Source organism: Canis aureus, chromosome 4, assembly GCF_053574225.1.
Source record: "Canis aureus isolate CA01 chromosome 4, VMU_Caureus_v.1.0, whole genome shotgun sequence".
Lineage (NCBI taxonomy): Eukaryota > Metazoa > Chordata > Mammalia > Carnivora > Canidae > Canis > Canis aureus.
In genome coordinates, this window is record NC_135614.1 from 52,269,258 (window position 1) to 52,294,773 (window position 25,516).

A 25,516-nucleotide genomic window follows, 5' to 3' on the forward strand; every position below is an offset into this window, starting at 1 on the left:
CCCAACCCCCCGGCAACCACCACTCTTTTTACCCTCTCCATTGTTTTGCCTTTTTCAGAATGTCCTAGAGTTGGAATCATATAATATGAAGCCTTTTCAGATTGGCTTCTTGCACATAGTAATTTAAGGTTCCTCCTGCCTTTTCCTGACTACTCATTCTTTTTTCACCCGCACACATAGTTCTTGAGCACCTGCCCCTGTGTCAGGCACACACTGGGCATGGGGTAAATGGTGCAGGCAAAACGGACACGGCCCCCACCCTCAGGAGCAAGAGTCAGTACGAAGACACACATAAATAAGTAAATATTTGGCCATGAGGAACAGCTTGCTATGAGAACCAGGGGGACCTGATGTGAAATGATGAGGGGTCAGAGAAAACCTCTTTTAGGAAATGACGTTGAAACCAGTATCTGAGCAATGAGCAGAAATGGGGATGGAGAAACGGGGATAAACAGCCGTTCTAGCTTTCAGAATCCTGGCCACTTCTGACGCCAGCGTCTTCTGGGAAGCCCTATCTGCTTACTCCTCCTTGACATGTATTGTTGCCCGTTCCAAAGGTCCATAACTTTTTTATTTCTTTTATGCACGAATTCTTCCTTTGAGAATCGGCTCAAGCCAGTGGTTCCTTTTCCCAGAGAAGTATACAGAGGGAAGAACTACAGTGTGTTGCTTTGAGCACTCTTCTCCCAATTAACCCAAGAGAAATGTCCAGAAGCATTAAGTTTGGCTGAGTTGAGCAGGGAGGGAAGTTAGGACTTTGCATATCTTCCTTGTTGTGTTTTGGGACTTTGAACTGCCCTGATGAGGGCCAGGCAGCCTGGGACAAAGGTTAGTTGTCTGATTTCCGGCAGCTGCTGCCTTGGAACACCAAGGATCTGTGATTGTGATTGCTTCTTGTCAACAGCCTCTGAGCCCTCTGTCAAGAAGAAATACCCCAGTAGCCTGCAAGCTTGTGGGGGCTGCTGGAGGGTGGAAAGGGAGGCTGCTTTTGGAGCTATAGCTGCCCCACTGGCCGCAGCTACCAGCTGTCTGGCCATAGTCTTAGAGGATCCCAGCTGAGAGGTCTTCATGTATAGCCACCCTGCCTTTGTTGATGCCCTGCTCTAAGCCCTTCAGCGGCTCTCTCTGTTGCCCTTAGGGCAGGCTAGATATCTTAGCAGGACACGCAAGATAGGACTGTGCCCACCACCCCCACCTGCCCTGTCCAGGGACACCCTACCTGTCTCTGTAGAGTGCTCCAGATTCCCTGGGGGGAACACCTGGGTAACTTTGCAAGTGCTGTCTTTACTGCTGAGCTTCTTTACTTCCTGCATCTTCAACAGGTCAATTCCTAGACATCCTTCCAAATCTTGCCTGGATACATCTCTCCTTTTTTTTTTTTTTTTTTTTAAAAAAAGATTTTATTTATTTATTCATGAGAGACAGAGAGAGAGGCAGAGACATAGACAGAGGGAGAAGCAGGCTCCCTGCAGGGAGCCTGATGCAGAACTCTATCCCAGGACCCAGGGATCACAATCTGAGCCAAAGGCAGATACTCAACCACTGAGCCACGGGCCACCCAGGTGTCCCACATCTCTCCTTCTTGATGTTCCCACTGACCACTCCTCTAGACCAGTGGGGCCAGGGCATTCGCTACTCACTACCAGGACCAGGATGCAGTTCCTCTTTCCATCCCCGTCCTCCCCATCCCTGTTGTCATTTCTTCCACAACTGGTTATTGGGCACCTGACAATGTTCCCTAGTCACCCTAGGGTGCTGACCAAATGGTAAGGAGCCAATCAGACCCAAACCCTGCCCATAAGGACTTTGAGATCCTACGTTGACCACATAAATTCATCAAACACTGGAGATAAATAATACACAGAGAAGTCAAGGTTCTTCTTTAAAGAAGTTAAACTGACGATAAAAGATCTTCTCCATGATTTAAACAACAACAAAAAATCAGGGGAGACTGGCTGGCCCAGTTGTTGCATCTTGTGACTCATGATGTCCAGGTTGTGAGTTCAAGCCCCATATTGGGTGTAGAGGTTACTTAAAATGAAGGGTTGAGAAAGTCTTGTGGTCTCAGATCAGTTGCACTTAAGTAAAGCCTGGGGTCTCGAGACTTTTTCAAACTCAGTTTCTTTATATGTAAACAAAAGGGAGAGGCAGTAATTTATTCACCATGGAGTACCTTCCATGAGCAAAGCTCTAGGGTTACCAAGAGAGCCATCCTGGCCTCCATAGGGGAATAAGCCAGAAGAGAAGAGATCCCAGCAGGAAATCTCAGGTCAGCCTTCACTTCCCCAGAGAAGGCCTCACTCTCACTCCCTCTAAGATGCGGTGCTTTCACTGCATGTAGCCTTCCTTTGTAGTGTTGATCACAGTTTGGACTTGTGTAATTGCCTTATTATTTGATTTCTAGCTCTCTTACTGGGCCATAAACTCTGTGTGAATGGGTGATGTGTCCATCTTATTGTTTTTACAACAGCTTTATTGAGATATAATTCATATGCCATAAAATCACTCTTTTAAAGGATACAGTTCAGTTGCCTTTAGTGCATTCAGAGTTGTGCAGCCATTAACACTATCTAATTTCAGAATATTTTCATGATCCCAAAGAGAAACCCCGTATCCATTAGCAGTCACCCCCCATTAACCTCCACCCAGCCCTAGCTCCCAGCAACCACTAACGTTATTTTCTGTTTGTGTGGATTTGCCTATACCAGACATTTCATATAAATAGGATCACAATATGTGGCCTTTTATGACTGGCTTTTCTTCACATAGCATGTTTGCAAGGATCATGTTCATGTCCTTTCTTTTTTATGGCCAAATAATATTGTGTTGTATGGATATGCTACATTTTGTTTATCCCTTGATTCCCTGATGCACGTTTGGGTTGTTTCCGTTTGGAGGCTGTTATTGATGCAGACTAGCTGGGTCCAAGGACCCAGAAGGGGTCCTGCAGAGCCAGCCAAGAGGGTCCTTGGCTTCTCACAGGATAGAAATTAAATGTGAGCCAAGAGGAAGTGAGAGCAGTTTGTTGAAGACAGAGCAGATACAGACAGAGCATCTGGGAGGCTCAGAAAGGAAAGAAGAGTGAGTCTCCTCTTTGCTTGGGGCCTGGGGTTTTTATTGACGATGGTGGTCTGGTGCAGTGTCTTCTCAGGCATCCAGGAACAAAGAGGGGTGTTTAGGTGTCCATAAGTCATTATGCCCTGAGGCCAGGGGTCTTGGTGAGTCATTGGTCTTGAAAAATGTTCATGATGACCCTGCCCCATCACTCCTTAGATGTTATCTGTTGGGCTCAAAGATTCCAAAGAGATTATTAACTCCTCGATCTTTACAAGAAGGACAAATGTTATCTGTACCATAATGCGTCCGTAGGGCAGGAGTGTAGGTCCTAGGAAGGATAGAGACAACAAAAAAGTAGTCTCTCTTGGGATCTCTTCAGTGTCTCTGTCCTGTGAGGGATAATGCTGCCAGAAACATTCTTATACATGTTTTGTGTGGGCATATTGTGGAATTTGTTCGCATCCTCACCAACACTTGTTTATTTTCTGATTTTGTTTTTATAATGGCCATTGTAATGGATGTGAGGTGGTATCTCATGGTGGTTTTGATTTGCATTTCCTAGTGATTAAGTGTTGCACATCTTTTCATGTGCTTATTGGCCATTTCTGTGTCATCTTTGCAGAAATACCTAGTCAGTCCTCTGCCCATTTTTAAATTGGGTTGTCTTTTTATTGTTGAGTTGTAAGAGTTCTTTATATATTCTGGATACCGCCTCTTACTGATACATGATTTCCGAACATTTTCTCCCATTCTGTGGGTTGTCTTTTCACTCTCTTGAAGTCTTTTGAAGCATGAAGATTTTAAGTTTTGAAGTCCTTTGGGACACCTGGGTGGCTCAGTGGTTGGGCGTCTGCCTTCAGCTCAGGACCTGATCCCAGGATCCAGGATTGACTCCCACATCGGGCTCCCTGCATGGAGCCTGCTTCTCCCTCTGCCTGTGTTTCTCCCTTTCTCTCTGTGTGTTTCTCATGAATAAATAAATAAATCTTTAAAAAAATAAGTTTTGAAGTCCAATTTAGATTTTTTTGTTGTTGTTTCGACTTTTGTGTCATATCAAAACCATTGCCTAAGCCATAAAGATTTGTTTTTGTTTTCTTCTAAGAGTCTTACAGTCTTAATCTTACAACTAGGTCTGTGTCTGTCTTTTACTAGATTATATCCTCAGTGCCTGGAATAATGTCTGATATACAGAAGGTACTCGATACTGAGTTAAATGAATGAATTGATATCTCTTGAATGAATGAATGAATGAATGAATGAACAGATATCACTTGTCCCAGAACTGTTGCTACCTAAGTAGAGCCCAGGGCTGTGAAAGTAGCATTGTACAGACAAGGGACTCCAGTTTGTTTTACTCTCACCCCCGTGAACCTACCATGAGCGAGCTCCCACAGTTATTTTTCTGCCAGATCTTTGTTTCCAGTTTTTCCTCGATTTTGCGTCTCTTTAGTTTATGTACTCGCCCGAATGTAGCTATGGCATTTCCTAAATTAACCATGTTGGGCCTACTTTGGTTCAATTGCAAATAGAATAGATATATAAGAAAATCTTTCCTGTCATAAAAATCTTGGTTGGTTTGATATTTCTCTTGTTGGCTTTTCTTGTGTTAGAGAAATAAATTGGGATAACGTGGCAGTACACAAATTACAAAGTGAAAGTTGCTTCCTGGTGGAGAAGTATGTTTGGAATTTACTTTTAGGAAAAAAGTGTACATGTAAGCAGAGAGCGGAAAGGTAAAATGAAAGCCAAGGAATCTGGATGAAGGTTATTTTAGGAATTCTTTATACTATTATTTTAACAGCTTTTTGTACCTTAAATATTTTTTAAAAATCATCTCTCGCAGTCTCACCTACAGAGAAAATTAAGCTGGGGACCCTGAGAGGTGCCTGTGTGCTGGTGTTTACATTCATCTTTCATTTAATCCTCAACCGTTGAAAAGTGACAAAAGTGAAGGCAGGTGACCAGGCTGGCACAACTTGGTTGATAGTACAACCGGAATTTGGATGCTGGTCTCTGACCTCCAGTCCTGTGCTCCTGTACATGCTAATCTTTTCCCCAGGGAATGACTGGGGTCGTTGGCACCTGTTACCTCCTTCACCTGCCTCTGCCATCCTATCCTTGACACTTCATAAACCTGTGCTCATTGAGGGCAGATGGGAGATGGTCCGGGAGTTTCTGGAATGGGGGCGCGGGACTACCATCCTGGGACTGGAAGGAAAACAAACAGGGTGTGGAGGGAATCTCTGCCCTTTAACCAGCCAGCAGATAGGCCCCCCCGTGTCTTGCTTTCCTGGGGCATCTGAGGCTCTCGAGGGGCAGCCCTGACCCCCTCCTTCTGTCCTGCCTGTCCTCCAGGAGCTGAAGCTGCCCGCCTTCCGAGCCCACTCCCCACTCTTGAAGAGCCGCCGGTTCTTTGTCGACATCTTGACCCTGCTGAGCAGCCACTGCCAGCTGTGCCCCGCGGCCCGGCACCTGGCCGTCTACCTGCTGGACCACTTCCTCGACCGCTATAACATCACCACCTCCAAGCAGCTGTACGCCGTGGCGGTCTCCTGCCTCCTGCTTGCAAGTATGTGCACTCACTGCTTCCTGCTGCCCCCCTCCTTGGAGCCTGGGTGCTCCCGAGTCATTTTACATTTCTGAGGTCTTTGCACGTCTTCTGTGTCCATCCTTTGCTGAGTGCGAACTATAGTGGTAATAATCAACATTTTCTTTAGCATTGGTTATGTACCAGGCTAAGTGATGAGGATTTTAGCCACTTGGTCTTAATAAATCCGCACCGTAACCCTAGGAGATGGACATTTGATGGTACCCCCATTTAACCGAGGCACGGAGAGATTAAGAAGCTTGCCTTGGGTCATCTAGCTTAGTAGATAGCAGGTAAAATTTGAACCCAGAACTGCGAGAGCCAGAACCTGTGCTCTTTTGGTCCGTGTTACCTGTTTCCTTGCATGAGGCCTCTGAACGTGCTAGAAGGAGAATCTCTGTTCTTCGGGGTATTTGGAAATGTGACTGCTTGACTGGGGCCAAGCAGGGCCCACTGTGTTGTCACCAGGCCTGGACACTGGCCTCCTAGGGTTTGCATCTTCCAGCAAGGCCTCACAAAACACACAACATACCTTTGACAGTCCGTCTACCTGCCTTGGTAGAGACTACCACATGACTATGCTGCTCAGGGGATGTGCTTAAAACACGGTTCTGTCCTGTCATCCTACCATCCTGCCGCTTAGAATCCACCCCCTGGTTTACTGGCAGTCTGAGGGTAGGGATCAGCTGTCAAGGTCCTGTCTCTCTGACCTGGTGCATCTCTAGCCAAGCCCCCTGCTGTCACAGAACTTTGCATGCACTGTCTCTTCTGCCTGGAGAACTTCCCTATCCCACCCCACCCCACCTGTCTGGTCCTAGTTAAATGTCACCCAGGCCCTGCATCCCTGAGAAAGCCTTCCCCCGTTGCCCTAGGCAGGTGAGGTCTCCCTGATAACACATTTCCATGGCATCCTGTATTTTAATTAACATCCATCTCCAGGGCAGCCCCAGTGGCGCAGTGGTTTAGCACCGCCTGCAGCCTGGGGTGTGATCCTGGAGACCCAGCATCGAGTCCCACGTCGGGCTCCCTGCATGGAGCCTGCTTCTCCCTCTGCCTGTGTCTCTGCCTCTCTCTCTCTCTCTCTCTCTCTCTCCCTGTGTCGCTCATGAATAAATAAATAAAATCTTTAAAAAAAAAAAAAAACCATCCATCTCCCCCACTAAACAGTGAGTTTAAGGAAAAGTAGGGAACCTAGTACATAATAAGACCTCAGAAAAAATATTGGTGGAATAAAGGAATGAATGAAGCTAGGGCCCCGCACTTCTCCAAGGCGCCTTGACGCAGAGGGGCAATATGCCCCAAAGTGGCTAGCTGTAGTCATGACATTTCCTTGACATCTCTTTCTTTCTCCTTAAAATTCAGCCAGAGTTGATATTCCCCTCCACAATAAGTTGCTGTCCTGTTTTATTAAATCGGCTCCTCCCCAGTCCTTGAGTCTCACAGGTGCTGCGAGGAGATGGTACCCACTTTCTCCTGTGGCTTTGTCTGCTCTTGGCACGCTGCCATGAACCCCTATGGGCACGATCACCTAGTTCTAGAAGCATGGCTTTTGAGTTTTAAACACTCTGTATTGTTTTCCACCATGGCACCATCCACCTGCTGTGGTGTGTAATCCCTTTCACTGCTTAGAGTTTACAGCCGCCCAGTTTGTCATTTGCTCTACGTTGGGCCAGCTGGATTTCCTGTGTTCTACAGAGAAAGCAGTCTTGCTGGGCGGGAATCCAGCCTGCCTAGTACTTCAAAGTCCCAAATCAACACGCAGCTCTCTTCCGTCTTAGGCTCACAAGACATCCCCATCAGCTTCAGCCGAGGGCAGAATGGGCATCGCGTTTCAGGCGGCCCAGGAGAAGTCTGCACCGTGGCCTTTGGCCTGCTGCTGTCTGTGATCTATGGGCTGCATCGAGGCCCCATGGGGGCAGGGGACTTAGATTTCCATGGGGCCATGGAGGCTGTCCCCCAGCATCTGTCTGGGGAGCCGGGACGTGAGGCGCACACTGGAGACGCCTTTGTGCAGCTGCCGCCATGGCAGAGGGAAGGGGGCCTTGCAGACGGGGCGGCAGACGCCCTCACCCACATGTCTGAGGGCAGCAGCCAGCCTGGGGCGGCAGGAACGGATTTTTCAGGACACCTGCCATATGCTCAGAGGCCTCAGGAAAGAAAAGTTTCCATGACAGCCTGAAATCCTATTGAATGCTCCTTCCCCTCTCCCCAAGCTGACTGTAAGCCACAAGGGGGGTCACCTTGCCTCAGAAAGCTTTGAGTTCTGCTAATTCAGTACCAAATAATTCCTCAATAAGAAGAGCTACAGTTCTTGCCCCCACCTGTCAGGTCTTCAGGCTTTAGAGCTTCCTCCAGATAAAGGCCTTTGCACAGATGCAACCTTGTACCTATGTACAGCCCCTCTGCCCCTTCAAAGTAAGGGTCAGTCAAGGGGTCTGTGTACAGGCCAATGGAAAAGGCGGGGGGGGGGGGAGCAAGAACTTATAGGTTGTTCCGTGGTGGACAAGTGGCAAAGCCACCCCTTGGTCTTCCAATGACTGAGTTAACTGTCTGCATTTCCTACACAGGATGGCATCCTACTCTAAATATAGTCTAGATATAAATATACTATAAGAATAGGAGAGCCACTCTCTCTACCCTCTGCTCCATCTTCTACAGCTTCCCTCCCCCTCTGTCTTTTTGCAGTTGTAGTAGTTGCTTAATTGAAAGGATAATTTGGCAGGATGGAGACCTTACAACTCCCAGGTGAGTTGGCTTTGACAGTGTGCCATGCCTGTCATCCCTGCAGCAACAGCTTTGTTACTTACTGGTCCCTCTCTGTGCACCCAGCCCTGTGCCAGGAACTTAACACTCATGTCATGTGGAATCCTCTCAACCAGCTTATGTACTTGAGCTGTCATCTGCCCATTCTGTAGGCTCAGAGAGGCTGAGTAACTTGCCGAGGGTCACACAGCTCAGAGTTTTGTTTATTTTTAATTGCAGTAAAATTCCTATCACAACATGAAATTTACCATTGTAACCAATGTAAAGCGTACAGTTTCAGGGCATGTAGTACATTCACACTGGTGTACAACCATCCCCTCTCTAGTTCCAGAACATTTTCATCACCTTAAAAGGTACCCTTGTATCCATTAAGTGGCCACTTCCCATTCCTTCCCACTCCTAGCCCTGGCAACCACTAATCTATATGGATTTGCCTATTCTGGATATTTCATATGAAAGAGTCACATAATAGTGAGCTTTAGTGTCTGGTTTCTTTTACTTAACATTTTCAAAGCTTATCCAAGTTGTAGCACACGTGAGTACTCCCTTCCTTGTCAAGGCCGAATGACGTCCTGTTGTATGGATATACCACAATTTGTTTAGCCTTTGTCTTTTGATGGACATTTGGGTTGTTTCTGCCATTTGGCTATTATGATCAGTGGTGCTATGAACATTCACCACCAGCTTTGTTTGGACACCTGTTTTCAGTTCTCTTAGGTATAAACCTGAGAGTGGAATTGCTGATTAGAATTGGCTCTTCGGGATCCCTGGGTGGCGCAGCGGTTTAGCGCCTGCCTTTGTCCCAGGGCGCGATCCTGGAGACCCGGGATCAAATCCCACGTCAGGCTCCCGGTGCATGGAGCCTGCTTCTCCCTCTGCCTGTGTCTCTGCCTCTCTCTCTCTCTCTCTCTCACTGTGTGCCTATCATAAATAAATAAAAAAAATTTAAAAAAAAAAAAAAAAGAATTGGCTCTTCAGTGCAGCCCAGGTGGCTCAGTGGTTTAGCGCCGCCTTCAGCTCAGGGCATGATCCTGGAGGCCCCGGATCGAGTCCCATGTCGGGCTCCCTGCATGGAGCCTGCTTCTCCCTCTGCCTGTGTCTCTCATGAATAAATAAATAAAATCTTAAAAAAAAAAATTGGCTCTTCAACGTTGAACTTTTTAAGGAAACTCAAGAGTTTTGCTGTTGCCTGGCTGTTGCTGCTCAGAGATGACTGGGTGTTGACTCCTTGGCCCCAGGACAAGGAGCAAACTGAGGCAGGAGGAAGGGTGGGAGGGGCGCCTGGGTGACTCCGTCGGTTAAGCCACTGACTATTGATTTCAGCTCCGATCATGATCTCAGGGTCCTGGGATCAAGCCCTGCCATGGCTATGTACTGATTGTGGAGCCTGCTTAAGATCCTCTCTCTCTCTTCCTGTTCCTCTCCCCCTCCACACTCATCTGTGTGCTTTCTCTCTCTAAAAAAATATTTTTTTTAAAGGAGAGAGTGTGGGAAAGAAAACCAGAAAGGCCAGAGGCATGACCAGGATGGTCTTTTTGCTAGGGCAGCATGGCCTTAAATGCAAGACATTGTTATTATGATAAAAAAAAAAAGTATGAAATACATTTTTATTGTTAAAAAATCCAAATGAGGGGCACCTGGGTGGCTCAGTGGTTGAGTGTCTGCCTTTGGCTCAGGTTGTGATCCCAGGGTCCTGGTATCTAGTCCCACATCAGGCTCCCTGTAGAGAGCCTGCTTCTGCCTCTCCTGCCGTGTCTCTCATGAAGAAATAAATAAAATCTAAAAAAAAAAAAAAAAAAAAAAAATCCACATGAGTAGCACTTATATAAAAAAAAATTTCTTTCCCCCAAACCTGTGGTCCTTTTGCTACAGTTTGATCTGTATACTTCCAGACCCAGACTTATTTATGTGTTTTCATAATTGGGAAAATAAATCTATTTTCATTTATAAGGAGGAAAAATGAATCCTATATTATACCCATATGAACTGCCCAGTAAACAAAATTGTAAGATTCTCCCCTTCCCCCTGCCTTTTTTATTTTCTCTTCCTCTCTCTCTATAGAGATATAGATGAAATAGATTAGATAGATAGATAGATAGATAGATAGATAGATAGATAGATAGGTAGGTATAGATATAGATATAGATATAGATAACCCCAGCTCCATCATACTTTCTCTTCTGGACTGTAAGTCCTATCCTGTCCTTCACTGATTGCTTCTGGTACATGAAAGGCAGGAAAAGCTAAGGGTGACAAGTCTGTTTCTTGGGCGTAAAGTCCTGACTTTCAGGTTTTCGTAGGTGAGGCTGAGTCCTCTGCTAGCCTTCATCTCAGCTCTCCTCCTCCTCCAGGAGAGGGGAGCATCAAGCAGGGGGTGGTCACATGGCCTTTCTGCAAGGCACTGGCCCTCTAGCAGGCCAGGATCCTTTAGCCCAGAGTGAATCTGTCATGTTCTGCTGCATGTACTTGGAGAAAGGCTCATCTTCCTACTGTATATTTTTTATTTTTACTTATTTCTTTTTTCTTTTTTTTTTTTTTTACTTATTTTTTTTTTAAAGATTTTACTATTAGAGACAGAGAGAGCACGCACACAGGAGTGAGGGAGGAGCTAGGGGAAGAGCAGAGGGAAAACTAATCTCCAACAGACTCCACACACTGAACACAGGACTCAACGTGGGGCTCAATCCCACGACCCCAAGATCACGACCCAAGCTGAAACCAATAGTTGGACACTTAACCTTCTGAGCCACCCAGGTGCCCCCCTCCCGTAGATTTTTAAAACTAGAAATGGTATACTCACTTGGATAGTGAGATTCAGAGGATAAAGGAGAAAATCCGCTACCCATCCCATGTGTCAAAGATAGCTTCTGGCAGTAGTTTCTTACATCTTTTTCCCAAATTGACCTGTATTTTCTAGAAATGTTCTGTGCATATAGAGACATAGAGTTAATCCTCATAATTCAAGGATTCTGTACTTGCAAATTGACCCATTCACTAAAATGTATCTGCAACCTCAAAATCAGCACCCACCGAACTTTGGCGGTCATTCACGGACTCTGCAGAGTCACTCCCTGTGCATTTCCCGGCTGAGGTGGAACAAGGCAACCCTGTGCCTTCTTGTTTTCAGAAGAAAACAAAGGTCCTTAAAAAGGGTCGTGCTTAAAAACAAGGGTTCTTTGCTTAGTCTCTTTAGCGCCACATTTTCTCATTTTTCTGCTTTTGGCAGTTTACTGTTTAAAATGGCCCTCAAGGGGTGCCTGGTTGGCTCGGTCAGTTGAGCATCCAAGTGTTGTTTTCAGCTGAAGTCATGATCTCAGGGTTCTCAGATCGAGCCCCCACCTGCTCCGCATCTCTCCTCCTCGCTCGTCCTCTGCCCCCCCCCACGCAGGTGCGCTTATGTGCTCTCCCTCTCTCCCCACCCCCCCAAATAAATATATCTTTTTAAAAAGTAAATGAAACAGTTCTCATACTGAAGTACTGTCTCACGTTCCTGAGCACAAGGCTGTGATGTGCCATAGAAAGAAAATACGTGTGCTGGGTGAGGTTTATTCAGGCATGAGTTCTCACGCTGCTGGCTGGGAGTTTGGTGATAATGAATTGACAGTATGTTGAACAGAAACTCACAGGTTTTGTATTGACCGATTAAGGAAAACGTGACCAGAGGCTCACAGGAACCTAACCCCATACTTCCCCCCTAGGAATATGGTTCTGTGTCTACTTGTTCAGTGTCCCCAGTGACTTTATAGAACATAGCTTCTGCAGAATGACCAGAATCAACTGTGTATTTACATAGGTGGGTTCATACCAAAAGTGCTTCCTTCGTAGTACACCAGGGACCATCTTTCCTGTCAGTCTGCAGGGTTTTACCTTACTCTGTATTGATGGTAGAGTTCACCATATCATAAACACTGCCGTCTGTTTGACGACTCCTCAATCAGTGGGCATCTAGATTGCCATCGGGTTTTTTTCATTACTGTAAATAATATGACAACAACTATCCTTTTTGCACACGTAAGTATGTCTGTGAGAAAAATGCCCAGAGGTGGAGTTGCTTTGGTCAAAGGTGTGTGCATTTAAGATTTTGAGAGGTAGCAGTAAATTGCTTTGCAGAGGCTTTAACCAACAGGTGAGCTCCCTTTTTTCTTTTTCCTTTCCTTTCCTTTCCTTTCCTTTCCTTTCCTTTCCTTTCCTTTCCTTTCCTTTCCTTTCCTTTCCTTTCCTTTCTTTTTTCTTTTTCTTTCTTTCTTTCTTTCTTTCTTTCTTTCTTTCTTTCTTTCTTTCTTTCTTTCTTTCTTTTCTATCTATCTGTCTGTCTGTCTATTTGACACAGAGAACAAGTACAAGCAGGGGAGCAACAGAGTAGAGGGAGAAGCAGACTTCCCACTGAGCAGGAAGCCTGACTCGGGACTCGATCCCAGAACCCGGGGATCATGACCTGAACCAAAGGCAGATTCTTAACTGACTGAGCCACTCAGGGACCCTAAGATCCCTTTTTTCTTAAATTCAACTTAATTTGTGGGAGCCTTTGGCACCACACTTCTCTATCTAAATAAACTATCAGAAGAGGAGCAGTGTGCCTCCCCCATGTTGGCCCCTCACAGGTGTCTACTTGTGGCTGTTCTTCTGTGCTCCCAGCAGGGAGTGCATTTGCATCCCGCCTTTCTGCCTTGTCCTGTCCAGGATGCTCAGATGAGAAACTAATTCCCCAGACCAATTGCTTTTAAGACTCCATAAGCCAGAAAAATCAATAGCCTCATCTCTTTTCAAAGGCACCGATTGAAGCCATTGGCTGTCTGGTACTTATGCTCTGGGCCTCAGGAAATTCTAGGAGAGGCCTGTCTCCCAGTAAAACACCTTCACTCCCCCTCAGTCGCCAAAAATCCCTTCCCTTCCCTCCCCCTGCTTTGACTACTTAGCAACTGCTGCTTCTGAAGAGCAGCTTCCTTGACAGCAGGGAGGGTAGGATGGGGTCTCTCTTGGAGATTTGGAAACTTGAAAGCATTGAAAGCAGTCTTAATCCCCCCGTAGACCCTAGACCCTAGACCCTAGACCCGGATGGAGGAAGGCCTAGGGAAGTTAAGCACACTAGCTCTCCCCAAAACTGGGAGTGCTTGAAATGCCTCTAGGGCACTAATTATAGCCAGCAGATGCAAAGGGGGCCATTTTTCCAGGTGGCCTTTTTAGGGGTGTTACTTTGGACAAAGCATGAGATTTATTGATTTTATTTACAGGATTATACCCAAATCTGCAAGGAAAGAAATATGGCAGCCCCCATGCAGGAGGTAATTTGTGCAAGGGGGGCTAGGAGGGAGCACTACCATTTCCTCCCTGCCACAGTCTCACATTTCAGAAATTGGCATGGGTCTTCCATTTGATGTGTGCCCTTAATATGACAGTCATTGATTATTTCCTCCAGAAAGCTGCTGCAGCATCAATGGTGCATCTTCTAATCAGTGACGTTTTGGTGGTGGCCACGCAACACAGCCTGGGGTGGACTGGAAAAAGTGGTCTGTTCTGTCACATGAGGGCCACACCAAGTACATCCGGGCTTGGGGCTCTGATGTTGCAGTGCAGTGAGTGAGGAAGGACTTGGTGATTTTCCATTTCCTTTTCCCATCTCTGCAGACTGGCAGGCTTAGAGCTATTTTCAGGGAAAGGATTTTGTGTGACGCGTCAGTCAGGAAGCTGGCTGGGCCGGAAACTCAGAAATGTAGTTTGCTTTAGCAACTGTAGTGCTCAGGCCTACTTGTCCAGGGCCTGGAGTTCTGGGATCCAAGTGGGGGTTTTTTGTTTTTGGGGGGTTTTTTGTTTTGTTTTGTTTTGTTTTGTGGCTGGTGAGAATAAGGGAGGAATCTTAAAATGCATGGGTTAATTAAAGATGCAATTAACCTTGACCCCATATGGGTGAGTCACTCAAAAGACCTTGATTTGACCTCTGCTGTATACCAGAAGCTATATACCTGGGGAGGCAGTAGCAAACAGAAAGAATATCTACAGGCCTTGCCACTGAAGACAAATCATTTCACACACATGTACTTAATATGCACTGAGCCTGGGAGACAGCAGGGCACGAAACGATCAAGTCCCCGTCCTCATGTTGCTTATGATCTGGAGGCATGTTCTAAAGAAGGAGCCTCCCAGCCAGGGATCACCAGCAGGTCTCTGGGCACGTGCCAAGCACGGGCTAGTGGCTTCTATGAAAATCTCAGTGTCTTGACTTTCAGGAGAATAGCCTGACCCACTTCTTCGTGGGATAATGACCAAGACATTGACGTCAGGCACCCTGTCTGGTCTTCACACTTATCTGCAGCTTGTGCTGGGAGCTAGGCCTTCATCTTTCTTTTCTTTTCATTTATTTTAACCTTGAACCCTCTCTGAATCCTTGTGTCTTACCGACCGAACTTTGTCCCCTGTTACATCCAGGATTGCCTTATACACATTCTCTTGTTAATGCTGACGTGGAGGAGGGCAGAGCTGTCAAGTTTTTATTCATCCAGGGCCCCTTCCCCTGAGGGAGAGCCACTGCCGAGTTTTCCAGATTATATGTCTTCCTTGCCTCACCTCGGAGGCCCCGGCTCTCAGTGGTGGAGGGAGTTTGCTCCCCTGTTCACAGCAGCCTCCCCTTCACTGGGCACCCACCACCTAGTCAGTGAGACTTGTAATACTACCAGCAGGGCAGCTTTGGTTCCTTTAAAACTTTCAGATCCAGAGAGGAACTAGGCCAGCCCATTATACCCCAAGTGGTGAGATTAGAGATGATTTTTAGGTTAGGTGTCTTTGCCTGGATTTTCGAGATTGTCTTGAAGGAGTATCTGTTGCCTCTCCCTGCCTCCTGAGTCTTTGTTTTAATTACAAGCATTTCAATGTCTAGACAGGAAAAGTGTCGTCTTTGTCACTGACGTGTTAGGGTTCCTGGAACTCTTCTAGGGCACTCCGATTTGTGAGTACTTGTAAAGCAGATTCTCACTGGGATAGTCTTGGACTAGGACAGACACACATGTTCTGGAGCCTTCTTTGGTAGTTACTCTGCCAATTCTGGCTTCTAGGTTCCCATCAGTGGCATCTTTTAAGAATTTTAAACTGTTTTTCTTCAGTGGGAGAATGATATTAGTTCCTTGTAGAAAATTAGAAAATAGAGAAAGGAATAAAGGAATAAAATAAAGGGGGCCTGGCTGGCTAAGTCAGTAGAGCATACAACTCTTGATCGCAGAGTCATGAGTTTGAACCCTGCATTGGACGTGGAGCCAACTTAATTAAAAAAAAAAGAAAGAAAGAAAAAGAAAAAAAAAAGAATAAAATAAAAATTACTTGCAAACTTACTACATTTTTTTTTTCTGTAATCAAAATTTGGGGTGGAGGGCAGACCTTGCCTGACCCCAGTGATCACGGAATGGCTAATAGGTTGTTGATATGCCAGGCAGTCTTCTGAGTTCTTTGCATGGATTTACTCATTTGATCCTCAGAACAATCCTATAAAATAGGCAGTATTATTTTCTCCACTTGCTAGAGGAGAAAGCTGAGGCCCAGTAAGGTGGGTGACTTACCCAAGGGAGTGTGAATGGGGATCCAGGTAGCCGTGTCCCTGAGTCCTTGCTCTCAGCCACCACACCACAGTGGCCTTTGTCCTACAGCTGGATCGCTTCCTTCGTTGGCCACACCAGGGAAGACAGACAAGCAGCTGGCGAGGTTGCTAGGAGACTCCCAGCTCTCTCTTCGGAGCCTGCAGACCACATGTTAGCTGACCTGGTTGAACACCTCAGTCTTTAGGACCAAGTTACAGATTTGGAAGACGCTCCCCTTCTAACCTTGAAAGAAGTGGCCACCTCCTCCTTTTCCCTGCTCCAGCAGAGGTGCCAGGACCCCTGATGTCCACACCTATAGCACTGCCATCCAGAAGGATTCATTCTCTGCTCTTGCTGCAGCTGCGGCCCCATCAGGCCTGGTCCAGAGCAGCCCCTGGCAAGCTGGGATGAGCATTCTACAAGGCAGTGACCTCTGTCATCAGAGAGGACTCCATTCCTCCGCATGAAGTACTTGCTCAGCCCTGGCCCCAGATGCCCACCGTGTACCTGAAAGGGCCCCCCACCCCGCAGCCCCTGCTTTTAGATAGGCAATGAAATTATTCATGAAGCAGAGCACAAAGGAGTCCAGGATTTCCAGGGGCCACTGCGTGAAGTCATTGTACCAGTTGCTCCATTCTGAGACAGGGAAGTCCTGTGTCAGAAGCCAGAAGGGAAGCCAATGTGTGACTCGGCTGGCCAAATGCCACCTCTGACCTGGGAGGCATTTTTACAATTTCCTCCCGAAGAAAACAACCACCCACAACCTCACCTCTTGTCTGTTTCCAAAGTTGGACTTAGGAATTGACTCAGCCTGTCAGAAATGTGCTTACTTTTATTCATTTATTATTCACTCATTCATTGATTCATTCTTCCCTACTCTGTGTCAGACTAGAGGTGCAGCCATCGGTGGAGCAACCTGCTTTTAAGAGAGGAAGGAGGGGCGCCTGGGTGGCTCAGTCAGTTTAATCACTGCCTTCAGCTCGGGTTATGATCCCAAGGTCCTGGGATCGAGCCCCCTCATCCTGCTCTGGGAGCAGGGAGTCTGCTTCTCCCTCTCCCTCTGCCGCTCCCCCTGCTTGTGCTCCCTCTCTCTCTCTCTCTCTCTCAAATAAATAAGGTCTAAAAAAGCGGGGGGAGGGGGAGCTAGGCCCTGGGAGGAGGGACACACTGTAAGGCAACCTGTGGAGGGGGACTCGGTTTGTGCTCCACCATCTCCAAGGCTCAGTGCATAGGAGGTATATCTGCAGAATGAGTCCTCTTCAGGGACAGGGACTGTCGACACTGCTTCCACTTAGGCCGTCTCTTTGGGGCTGTAAGACACCCACCCCGTAAAGACCTTTCTTTGTGTCCTGAGGAAAGATGGGACCCACCCAGGGAAGGTCCCAGATCCACCTTCATGTCAGGTCTCCCCAGCTGGCCCCTAAGATCAGAGGGTTTTTCTCTGGGACGTTTTCTAACCTCTAGATCCCTGCAGCACGTTAAGGGCAGAGTGGGGGCGGGGTGGGGGGGCACGCCCTGCTGCCTCACCTCCTGTGGTCTTCACAGCTTCTGCCCTCCCTGGAAGAGCACCAATGCCCTGTCTTTAGCTAAAGGCTTCTCGTGCTCTCTCCCTAGCTTTCTGTGTCCCCCATATCAGATCCTATCCAGAAACTAACCTGTCATCCCCGTGACTACAATTGCACAGTTGGCCCCAAATCGACAGAATTTCACAAAGAAGAGCAAGGTCCAGTGTTGGCAGAGCACTGGGCACCATTCCAGAATGCTGAGTTCTCACGCTACCTTTGCCAGTCCCACCTCTGTTGTTACCATCACAGGGGCCAAGATTCTGAGACCTGCCCAGCCCTCTGCCAGCAAGTGGCTGCGCCTCTGTAGAACCCCAGGGGAGTCGTCATCAGAGTGCCCTCTGCCCTCCGTGCTGCATTGCCAAGTACAACAGCCTTGGAGAGGGTGCTGTCTTCAGAGTAGTGTCCTGGCTTCTCTGTCACATTGCTCACAGTCTGTCTCCCATGGCTCCTCAGAAAGACACTGCCTGCTGGATAGATGAACAGTGTCCCCTAGGGATACCAGTGGGAAGCCCCCGTCTGGCCTCCAGTAACTACAGAACGCCAAAGAATTTTTAACTTTTTTTTTTTTTCAAGATTTTATTTCTTTATTCATGAGAAACCTAGAGAGAGAGGCAAAGACATAGGCAGAGGGAGAAGCAAGCTCCTTGGAGGGAGCCTGATGTGGGACTCAATCCCGGATCCCAGGATCACAACCTGAGCTGAAGGCAGGCGCCCAACTGCTGAGTCACCCAGGTGTCCCATCTGCCAAATTTTTTTAATGAAAAAGCTGGTTTGGGTGGATGGGGGGGTGGGGGTGGTCCTTTATCACAGAAGGCATCCCCTTATAGATACACTCTTGAATCCCCACTCTATCATTGGGGTAAAGTAGGTCCTGTTGATCCTACAGATCTTCAGTGGAAAGGCTCAGGCATCAAAGTGCTAACTAGCATAAGCAGAGAGGAGGATGAAGATGAGTGTGTGTGGAGAACAGGGCCATTGGGTGGGGAGGGGCACAGCCGACCTCATACCCACGTCCACGGGAATCCCTGCACCCACAACTCTCTGAGATGCTCTGGACTTCGGAGCCATTTATTTATCATTTAAAAAAACTAATCTTTAACCAGTTTATGCCAGATGCTGTGCTGGGTGGAGGGGTTCTGTGATATTCTACAAAGCACAGTTGACCCCTACCCTCATGGAGCAAATAGGCATATTTCCAGTTTTCCTTTGTCTCTTACCCCTGGGTGATTGGAGCAACTCACTCAATCCTTCTGAGCTTCTGATTCCAAGTGGGAGACACTCCCAGCCTCCAGGCTTGTTACCAGAATGGGCTGAGAGGGCAGCCACAGGGAGACTTCCCCTCCACGGGGGCTGCCTGTGTTTCTTGATGCCAGCTATTCTGTGGTGGAACCTGGCAGGCGGTGCAAACGTGGGAGTCCCTATGTTCCCAGAGCTCACACCCTGGTGTGTGCACATCCTGCCTCTTGCTGACTAGCTCAGTGACCTGGAAGTGCCCCACCCCCTTTGGGGAGGACCCATCCAGAAAGGCTGTGGACCCATACTCCCCTTTGCCTCCCCTTACATGAACCTTGGAACCTGCAGCCCCAGAGTGGAGTTCAAGGTCATAGTCCAGAGGAAGGAGACTGGAGCCACTCCAGCGTCCAGCACAGCCCGGCCGGTGGCATTGGGTGGGGGAACCTTTTATTGAGCTTGTTTCTACCCCTTTATCAGAGCCTGTAAGAAAACGTAGCACTGGCTACCAGCTTTGGTTCATCTGTACCTAATTAACAGGACTTTAGAAGAATATCCCAGGTTTGGGGAGCAAAGGATAAATACTGTGTTCTGTAATCCATAGAGCAGCAGCTGCTGCCATTTACAGGGTGCTCTCTGCACCTGAGGCCCGGTGCCAGTCACGTTACCTGTGCTGTGTCCTGAGCCTGTCTACCATCCTTGGAGGTATGGGTTTCCAGGTGATGGCCTGAAATCACAGAATGTATATGTGTGTATCACAGAGTTAAGGATGGAACACTAGCACCTGAGCCTGAACTTGACTGAGGCTTTTGCGGAGGGCGTTCTCACCCTATTTCCCGTCAGGACCTCCCACAGAATCTGGGTTCCCCCAGGTCACAGAATTCTCAGCCCTCTTTAAATCTTCTCAGCTCACATTAAACATTTGCCCTCCTGGTGGCCACTTCTCTGCCCTCCAGTGAAGGAAGAATCTGAGAAGGAAAGAATGAGCATCGGAAAGGTCTGCCTGCATTCAGCCGGGCGCTGCCGGGAACTAATGAGCCAAAGTACCTGGAGAGAAAGCTCTCCACCAGAGTTTCCTCTGGCCTCTCAGGCTCCCTCTAACCCTAACTGCCCAGCCCTTCCCACTGTCCCTCCGAAGCTGGCAGATGCCCCCTGAGGGCCAGGCAAGGCTGGGAAGTCACTGGAGCCACTTTCTATGCCCCTGCCCTGCCTCTCTTTCCTCCTCATCTGCACTTCACAGATTAGGATGGGGGCTCCTGGGGGCTGTGGGACAGCCATGGGGGTCTCAGTTCCTAATCTGATTTTGTTCTCGTTCTCAGATGACAAGATGGGGGGAGAGCTTTAAAATAGGAGAGTGGCCCTTCTTGGGGAACAGTAGCTTTGCCTGTTTTTAAAAGCATTGCATTTCAAGGCACCTGGGTGGTTCAGTCCCTTAAGCATCTGAATCTTGATCTCAGCTCAGGTCTGGATCTCAGGGTTGTGAGTTCAAGCCTACCCAAAAAAAATTTTTTTAAGCATTGCATTTCTTTAGGTAAGAAGAGGTGCCAGCCGTTGCTTTAAAACCTGGTTCTCCTTGGCCAAGAAATTGTGGCCTCATATCAGAGCCTAAGTATAGCTCCTGAATGGGCAGCAGGTAACCCTGAATGAGTCTGTAAACAGGCCTCTTGCTGGGCCTGAAGGTCTGACTGTGGGAAGGTCACGGGGAGCGGTAAAGCAACCGCTTAGGAGCACGTGAGTAGCCCTGGGCCTGGACTTCAGGTGAGGCAGCACTGGCTTTTTATAGAATTCTACTCCCCTACGTGCACCTTTTTGTTTAGGAATTTTTCCAAAGGCAGTATAAATGTTGATGATTGTTGGAGATGGGTAATGTATCAGGGGTTCATTATAGAATTTCTTTTCTTTTTTTTTTTGTATATTTTAAATTTTCCAAAATAAAACATTTTTTAAGCAATTAAAAAAATATTGTTTCTCTTGGCCCCAATTCAGAAAAGTCAGGAATCCCGTTTGGCCTGCTTAAGGCTTGTTTGCTAGGACCATAGGTGGAAGAAGAAAAGCCAGTCTCTAGAGTAGTCAGTTCGTAGAGAAAGAAAATAGAATGGTGGTTACCAGCCGAGGGGGAGCCAGGGACAGTGAGTTACTGTTTCATGGGTATACAGTTTCAGTTTTGCAAGATGAAAGGAGTTCTGGTGATTGTTGCACAACAGTGTGAATGTACTGAATGCCACTGAACTGTATGGTTAAAATGATAAATTTTATGTTATGTGCATTTTACCACAACAAACAAAAATGCTATTTAAAAAAGAGAGGGACCCAAAAAAGCCTGTCTGCAAGAGCCCCCCCTGAGGCTTGCTGGATTGACAGCGTCCTGCCTCTGTGGTTGAGTTAGGCTGCTTGGTTGGACTTGTGGTCGTCAGTCCAATAATTGTGTGACCCCAGGGATTGCTGGGGTTCACTGGGTTGGTTGTGTACCAGCCCCTGGGAGTACCAGGAGGAACTGTCATCCGGGTGTGCAAGAGGGTCCTCAAGGGCATTATTTGCAGGCTTCACCACCACCCCTACATTCAGGGCTTATGTGCCTCTGCCTGAACTCCAGACCCTGGGTATGTGCTTCAGTGGTGTTAGGATTTTTTTTTTAATCTTACAGGTATGTTAATATGACTCTCACCACTTTGGGGCGGTGTGAACATCCAAAAAAGAAAAATGTAGATAGAACGATAGAATTGTGAAAAATTCTTTTTCAACCCCTAAGTAATTGTTTATTCAGGGAAAAATCATTTGTGGATGCCAAATCATTGAGTTAAAGGTTGTTGGGAGACAGGATATTCAGTCTGAAGGTGTCACCTCACAGATTACTTATTAATTTCGCAGGAAAGTGGTACCTTTAAAATGGAGAGATCTGGGGTCACCACCTTAACCAAGCGATCAAACGTAGCATCGCTAATGCTGGGACAAACTGATGTCATCCGGTAAGAAGGACAAAACATTGCCTCTGTAGTTTCCTTACTCAAATTGTCTGATTGTGAGGAGACAATCCAGAATACGGGGCATTTTTTAAAAGATTTTATTTATTTATTCATGAGACATGCAGAGAGAGGCAGAGACACAGGCAGAGGGAGAAGCAGGTTCTCCGTGGGGACCCTGATGTGGGACTCTATCCCAGGACCCCAAGGATCACACCCTGAGCCAAAGGCAGACACTCAACCACTGAGTGACACAAGTGTCCCGGGGCTTTTTTTTTTTTTTTTTTTTTTTTTTTTTTAAGTTCTAGGCCCAACGCAGAACTTATGACCCCAAGATCAAGAATTGCATGCTCCACCAACTGAGCCAGCCAAGCACCCCCAGAATTGGGGCATTTTAGAAGAAAACTGGCATCAATTCATCCAGAGTCAGTGTCATGAAAAACAAAGAATGGGACTAAAGAGATATAACAGACACCATGTGTGAGCCTTTGAATCTGGATCCAAAAAAACAAAAGTTATAAAAGACATTTTGAGGATTCCTGGGGAGGAAGTCCAATGTGGATTGAATGTTAGAAAATGTTATTGCAGGGGCGCCTGGCTGGCTCAGTCGGTGGAGCGTGCAGCCCTTGATCTCAGGGTTGTGAGTTTAAGCTCCACGTTGAGTGTAGAGCCTACTTTAAAAAAAAAGAAAAAAAGAAAAAGAAAAAAAGGAAAGGAAATATTATCGCATTAATGCTGATGTTCTTAGGATTGGTAATAGCATTATGATTATATAGGAAAATGGCTTCAGGGATGGATGCTGTCCAGGGGTGGCACGTCACATCTGCATCTTAATTAAGAATGGTCCAGCGAAACCAGTATGTACACACACACACACACACACACACATACACACACACAGAACAAATGTGGCTCAGAGTCAGCAGTGGTGAATCTAGCTGAAGGGTCATCTGTGTTTACTGTTAACATCATTTCATCTCCTCTGTGGATTTGAACATTTTCCAAATAAAACGTACATTGAAGGAGTCAAAAGAGAGTCTTTGAGTCTGTGGCTCTGGCCTGACTTGGAAAGACTCAAACGTCTGTCCCCCACACCTCCCGGGGGACCTGCCTGAAGACTTCCAGGCATCTGGTGTCAATACAGTTTGTTGATAAGGAGCAAGCAGCTGAGTGGCTGCGCTTGGTGGCAGCGGCAGCCCCGAGGACAAAGGGCTGGCCCCGCTCACGGTCACGGGAGGAGGGGAGGAAGTGTCTACCAGGCGCGTGCAATGTCAGGAAACTCATAAAACCTTTTCTGGCCTCGAAATGTACCGTGCTGGGGATAGTCGCTAAGCTGGGGTCCGCTGGCCAGCAGTCAAGAGCAGGTGCTCCAAGGTCGCTCCTGGATGTGGAACAAAATTCCTGAGCTTTTTCTCTGAGCCCCTGGGGGTCGGAACAGACCCTCCCTGGGGGATCCAGTGCCCGGCCCAGTGTGAGGACACTGTCCGTTTCCGTGTGCCGGGCACTACTGAAGCACATTGCTCTCTGCATGGCCATTTCATCTCCACAGGGGCCTCTTCCTAACGAGGGAACAAACAGCCTGTAGGGTTTAGCGCTTTTAGTCCAGAGCAAACTCACTGAGGATTCAGACCCCACTCTGCCTGGCTCTGGCCTGCAGAAGCTTCCCCAGCCTGGGGAGCTGGTGAATTCTGATTCCTTAGTAATCCGTGGCCCCTTCCCTTAGAGGGTAATCCTCTTGGGCCTGGTGGCTGGGGGAGGCAGAGCTCTGAAAGGTCTGAAAAGCTCTGAGGCCAGAGAGGAGACGAATCTCACTGAGCACATCTGCCAGTTAGGATAGATTGCTGGCTGCCAGCAATGGTGTGGACAGCTCTTACTGCCCCTCCCAGTAGGACACACATTTTTGCCAGGGCAGTGACCTTCGCCATGCCACCTTTTGCCCTGGGGAAGAAAAGAGCCACTTGTATCTCAGTGTCTGAGAACAGTGTTGGCTTAGTTCAGCACAGGATTCAGGAAAAATTTCACAACCTTGCAAAAATGTTTTTTCTTTCTTTTTAATTTGCACAAAGATATGATCATTGAAGAAAAAAATTAGGGATTACAGATCATCTGAGGTCATCAGAGAACAATTGAAATGGCCTAAGATTCAACTATCAGGAGAGTGCTATCCTTCTTTCAGTGAATATTCATTGGGCAGTTACTGTGTACCAGGCACAGTCCTGGGAACTGGGGGGCACAGCTGCAAATGGGTCAGATGTGATTCTTGTCCTCACAGCCTGAGATCTATTGATGACCTGTGGGTCAGGTGCTAGCCATTAATACTGAGTTGTTGGATATTAAGCAGTCTGAGCGTGAGAAATGCCTTGATGACATCCAGTGACCTCTGAACTGAGCGCTGGGGGACACATGATGAGGTGAGTGAAGGGATGAGCACTCCCAGCTTGGGGAGCAGTCCTGGGCTTAGGGAGGGTGTGGGGGCCTGGCAAGGCTCCATCGGCCAGGCCCCGCCACAGGATTTCCAGCCATACAAGAGACTCTTCACCCTTGGGCGGCATCGCCCATGCCTTTCCTGCCTGAGTAGCCCATGCATGCAAGACAAGAGAAGGTGTATGCCCTGGAGGTGGTGCCATGCAGGCTTAGGCCCTGGTGGGCAGGGCTCTGGAAGGAGAGGGTCTAGGCCTACCCTAAGTGTGTGGGGCTGGTCAGCCATCAGTCTGCACTCCTCACCGTTTTTTCTGCTCAGCTCCTACCCATCAAAGACCAGAGCTTCATGTCACACCATCTTTGCCCACTTAGTGGGCTCTTTAAGGCTCGAGGAGAAGATGGAGGCTGGCTTCCCAGAGTCCAAGTTTCATTTCTCTGACATTTTTGGAGGCCTTCCTGAGGAATGCATTGTATCTGCTGCAAGGCAGCCTGAAGTGGTTACTTCCTTATCCCTCCTAAGAAGGGCAGAAGTCTGATGGGAACTGGGTCGCGGGGTGTTCACCGTTGTGCACAGGTGTGTGGACGCCTTGCCGTTCTTTTCATCGGCGCAGACAGACAGATGCATGCTTTCTGAGCTCAGCTGGGCTGCACACTGTCTCTCCTAGTACTCACTCAGCAGTTTCTGCTTCTTGTGGGGTTGGGCTCAGAGGCTACAGGTGACCACTCTGAGGCCGGCCGCAGGACTCACCATGTGATGTGGAGTCACACAGCACGGGGACTGCAGTGGGAGGAGGCTTCCAAGGCACAGGGACTTTGGGATGAGAGAGAGGGAAAGGTTGGTGGAGCGAAGGGGAAGGGTGCTCCATGCAGAGGGCTGCGTAGATGAAGGCTCGTGGGCCAGGGGGGCAAGGGGCCTTCAGAGAAGTGTAGAGATGGAGGCCACAGCCAGGTGTGCGTGTGGGTGATGGCTGGGAGGCCCATAGCTGCCCCACCTGCAGACCCTCCCACAGTGGGGGCAGCCACTGGAGCTATCCACCACTGGTGACTGCCACGGTTTGCTGTATAAATAAAATATAAGTAAATAAATATAAACCTCAGTTCCCTTGACCCATGAGTGGGATGATGAAGGCTCAGTTTAATTTTTGTGTCTTGCTCTGTGTGGCTCTATGTCATGTGGTTTACTTCCAGGACCTTCCAGTATTTATTCATTTTTCCTCCAGTGCCTTCCGTGGCACTGTTTGATGTGCCTATTTGTGGGGTTTCACATCTTTTTGCCACGACCATTGATACGAATATATCCCAGTTATCTATTCCTGCCAAATGAATCCTGCCCAAGCTTGGTGATCTAAAACAACAGTGATGTGGGTTGCA

The 25,516-nt window shown here is 47.7% G+C and overlaps 1 protein-coding gene across 2 annotated transcripts in view; it reads left to right on the top strand.

The window, feature by feature from the left end:
* Positions 1-25,516, top strand: part of CCNJL (cyclin J like) — a 56,024-nt gene that overhangs the window by 22,319 nt on the left and 8,189 nt on the right. For both annotated transcript variants that reach the window (XM_077895667.1, XM_077895666.1), the window contains exon 3: positions 5,413-5,626. In XM_077895667.1, coding sequence (XP_077751793.1) covers positions 5,413-5,626 — 214 coding nt within the window. The remainder of the gene's footprint in view (positions 1-5,412; positions 5,627-25,516) is intronic.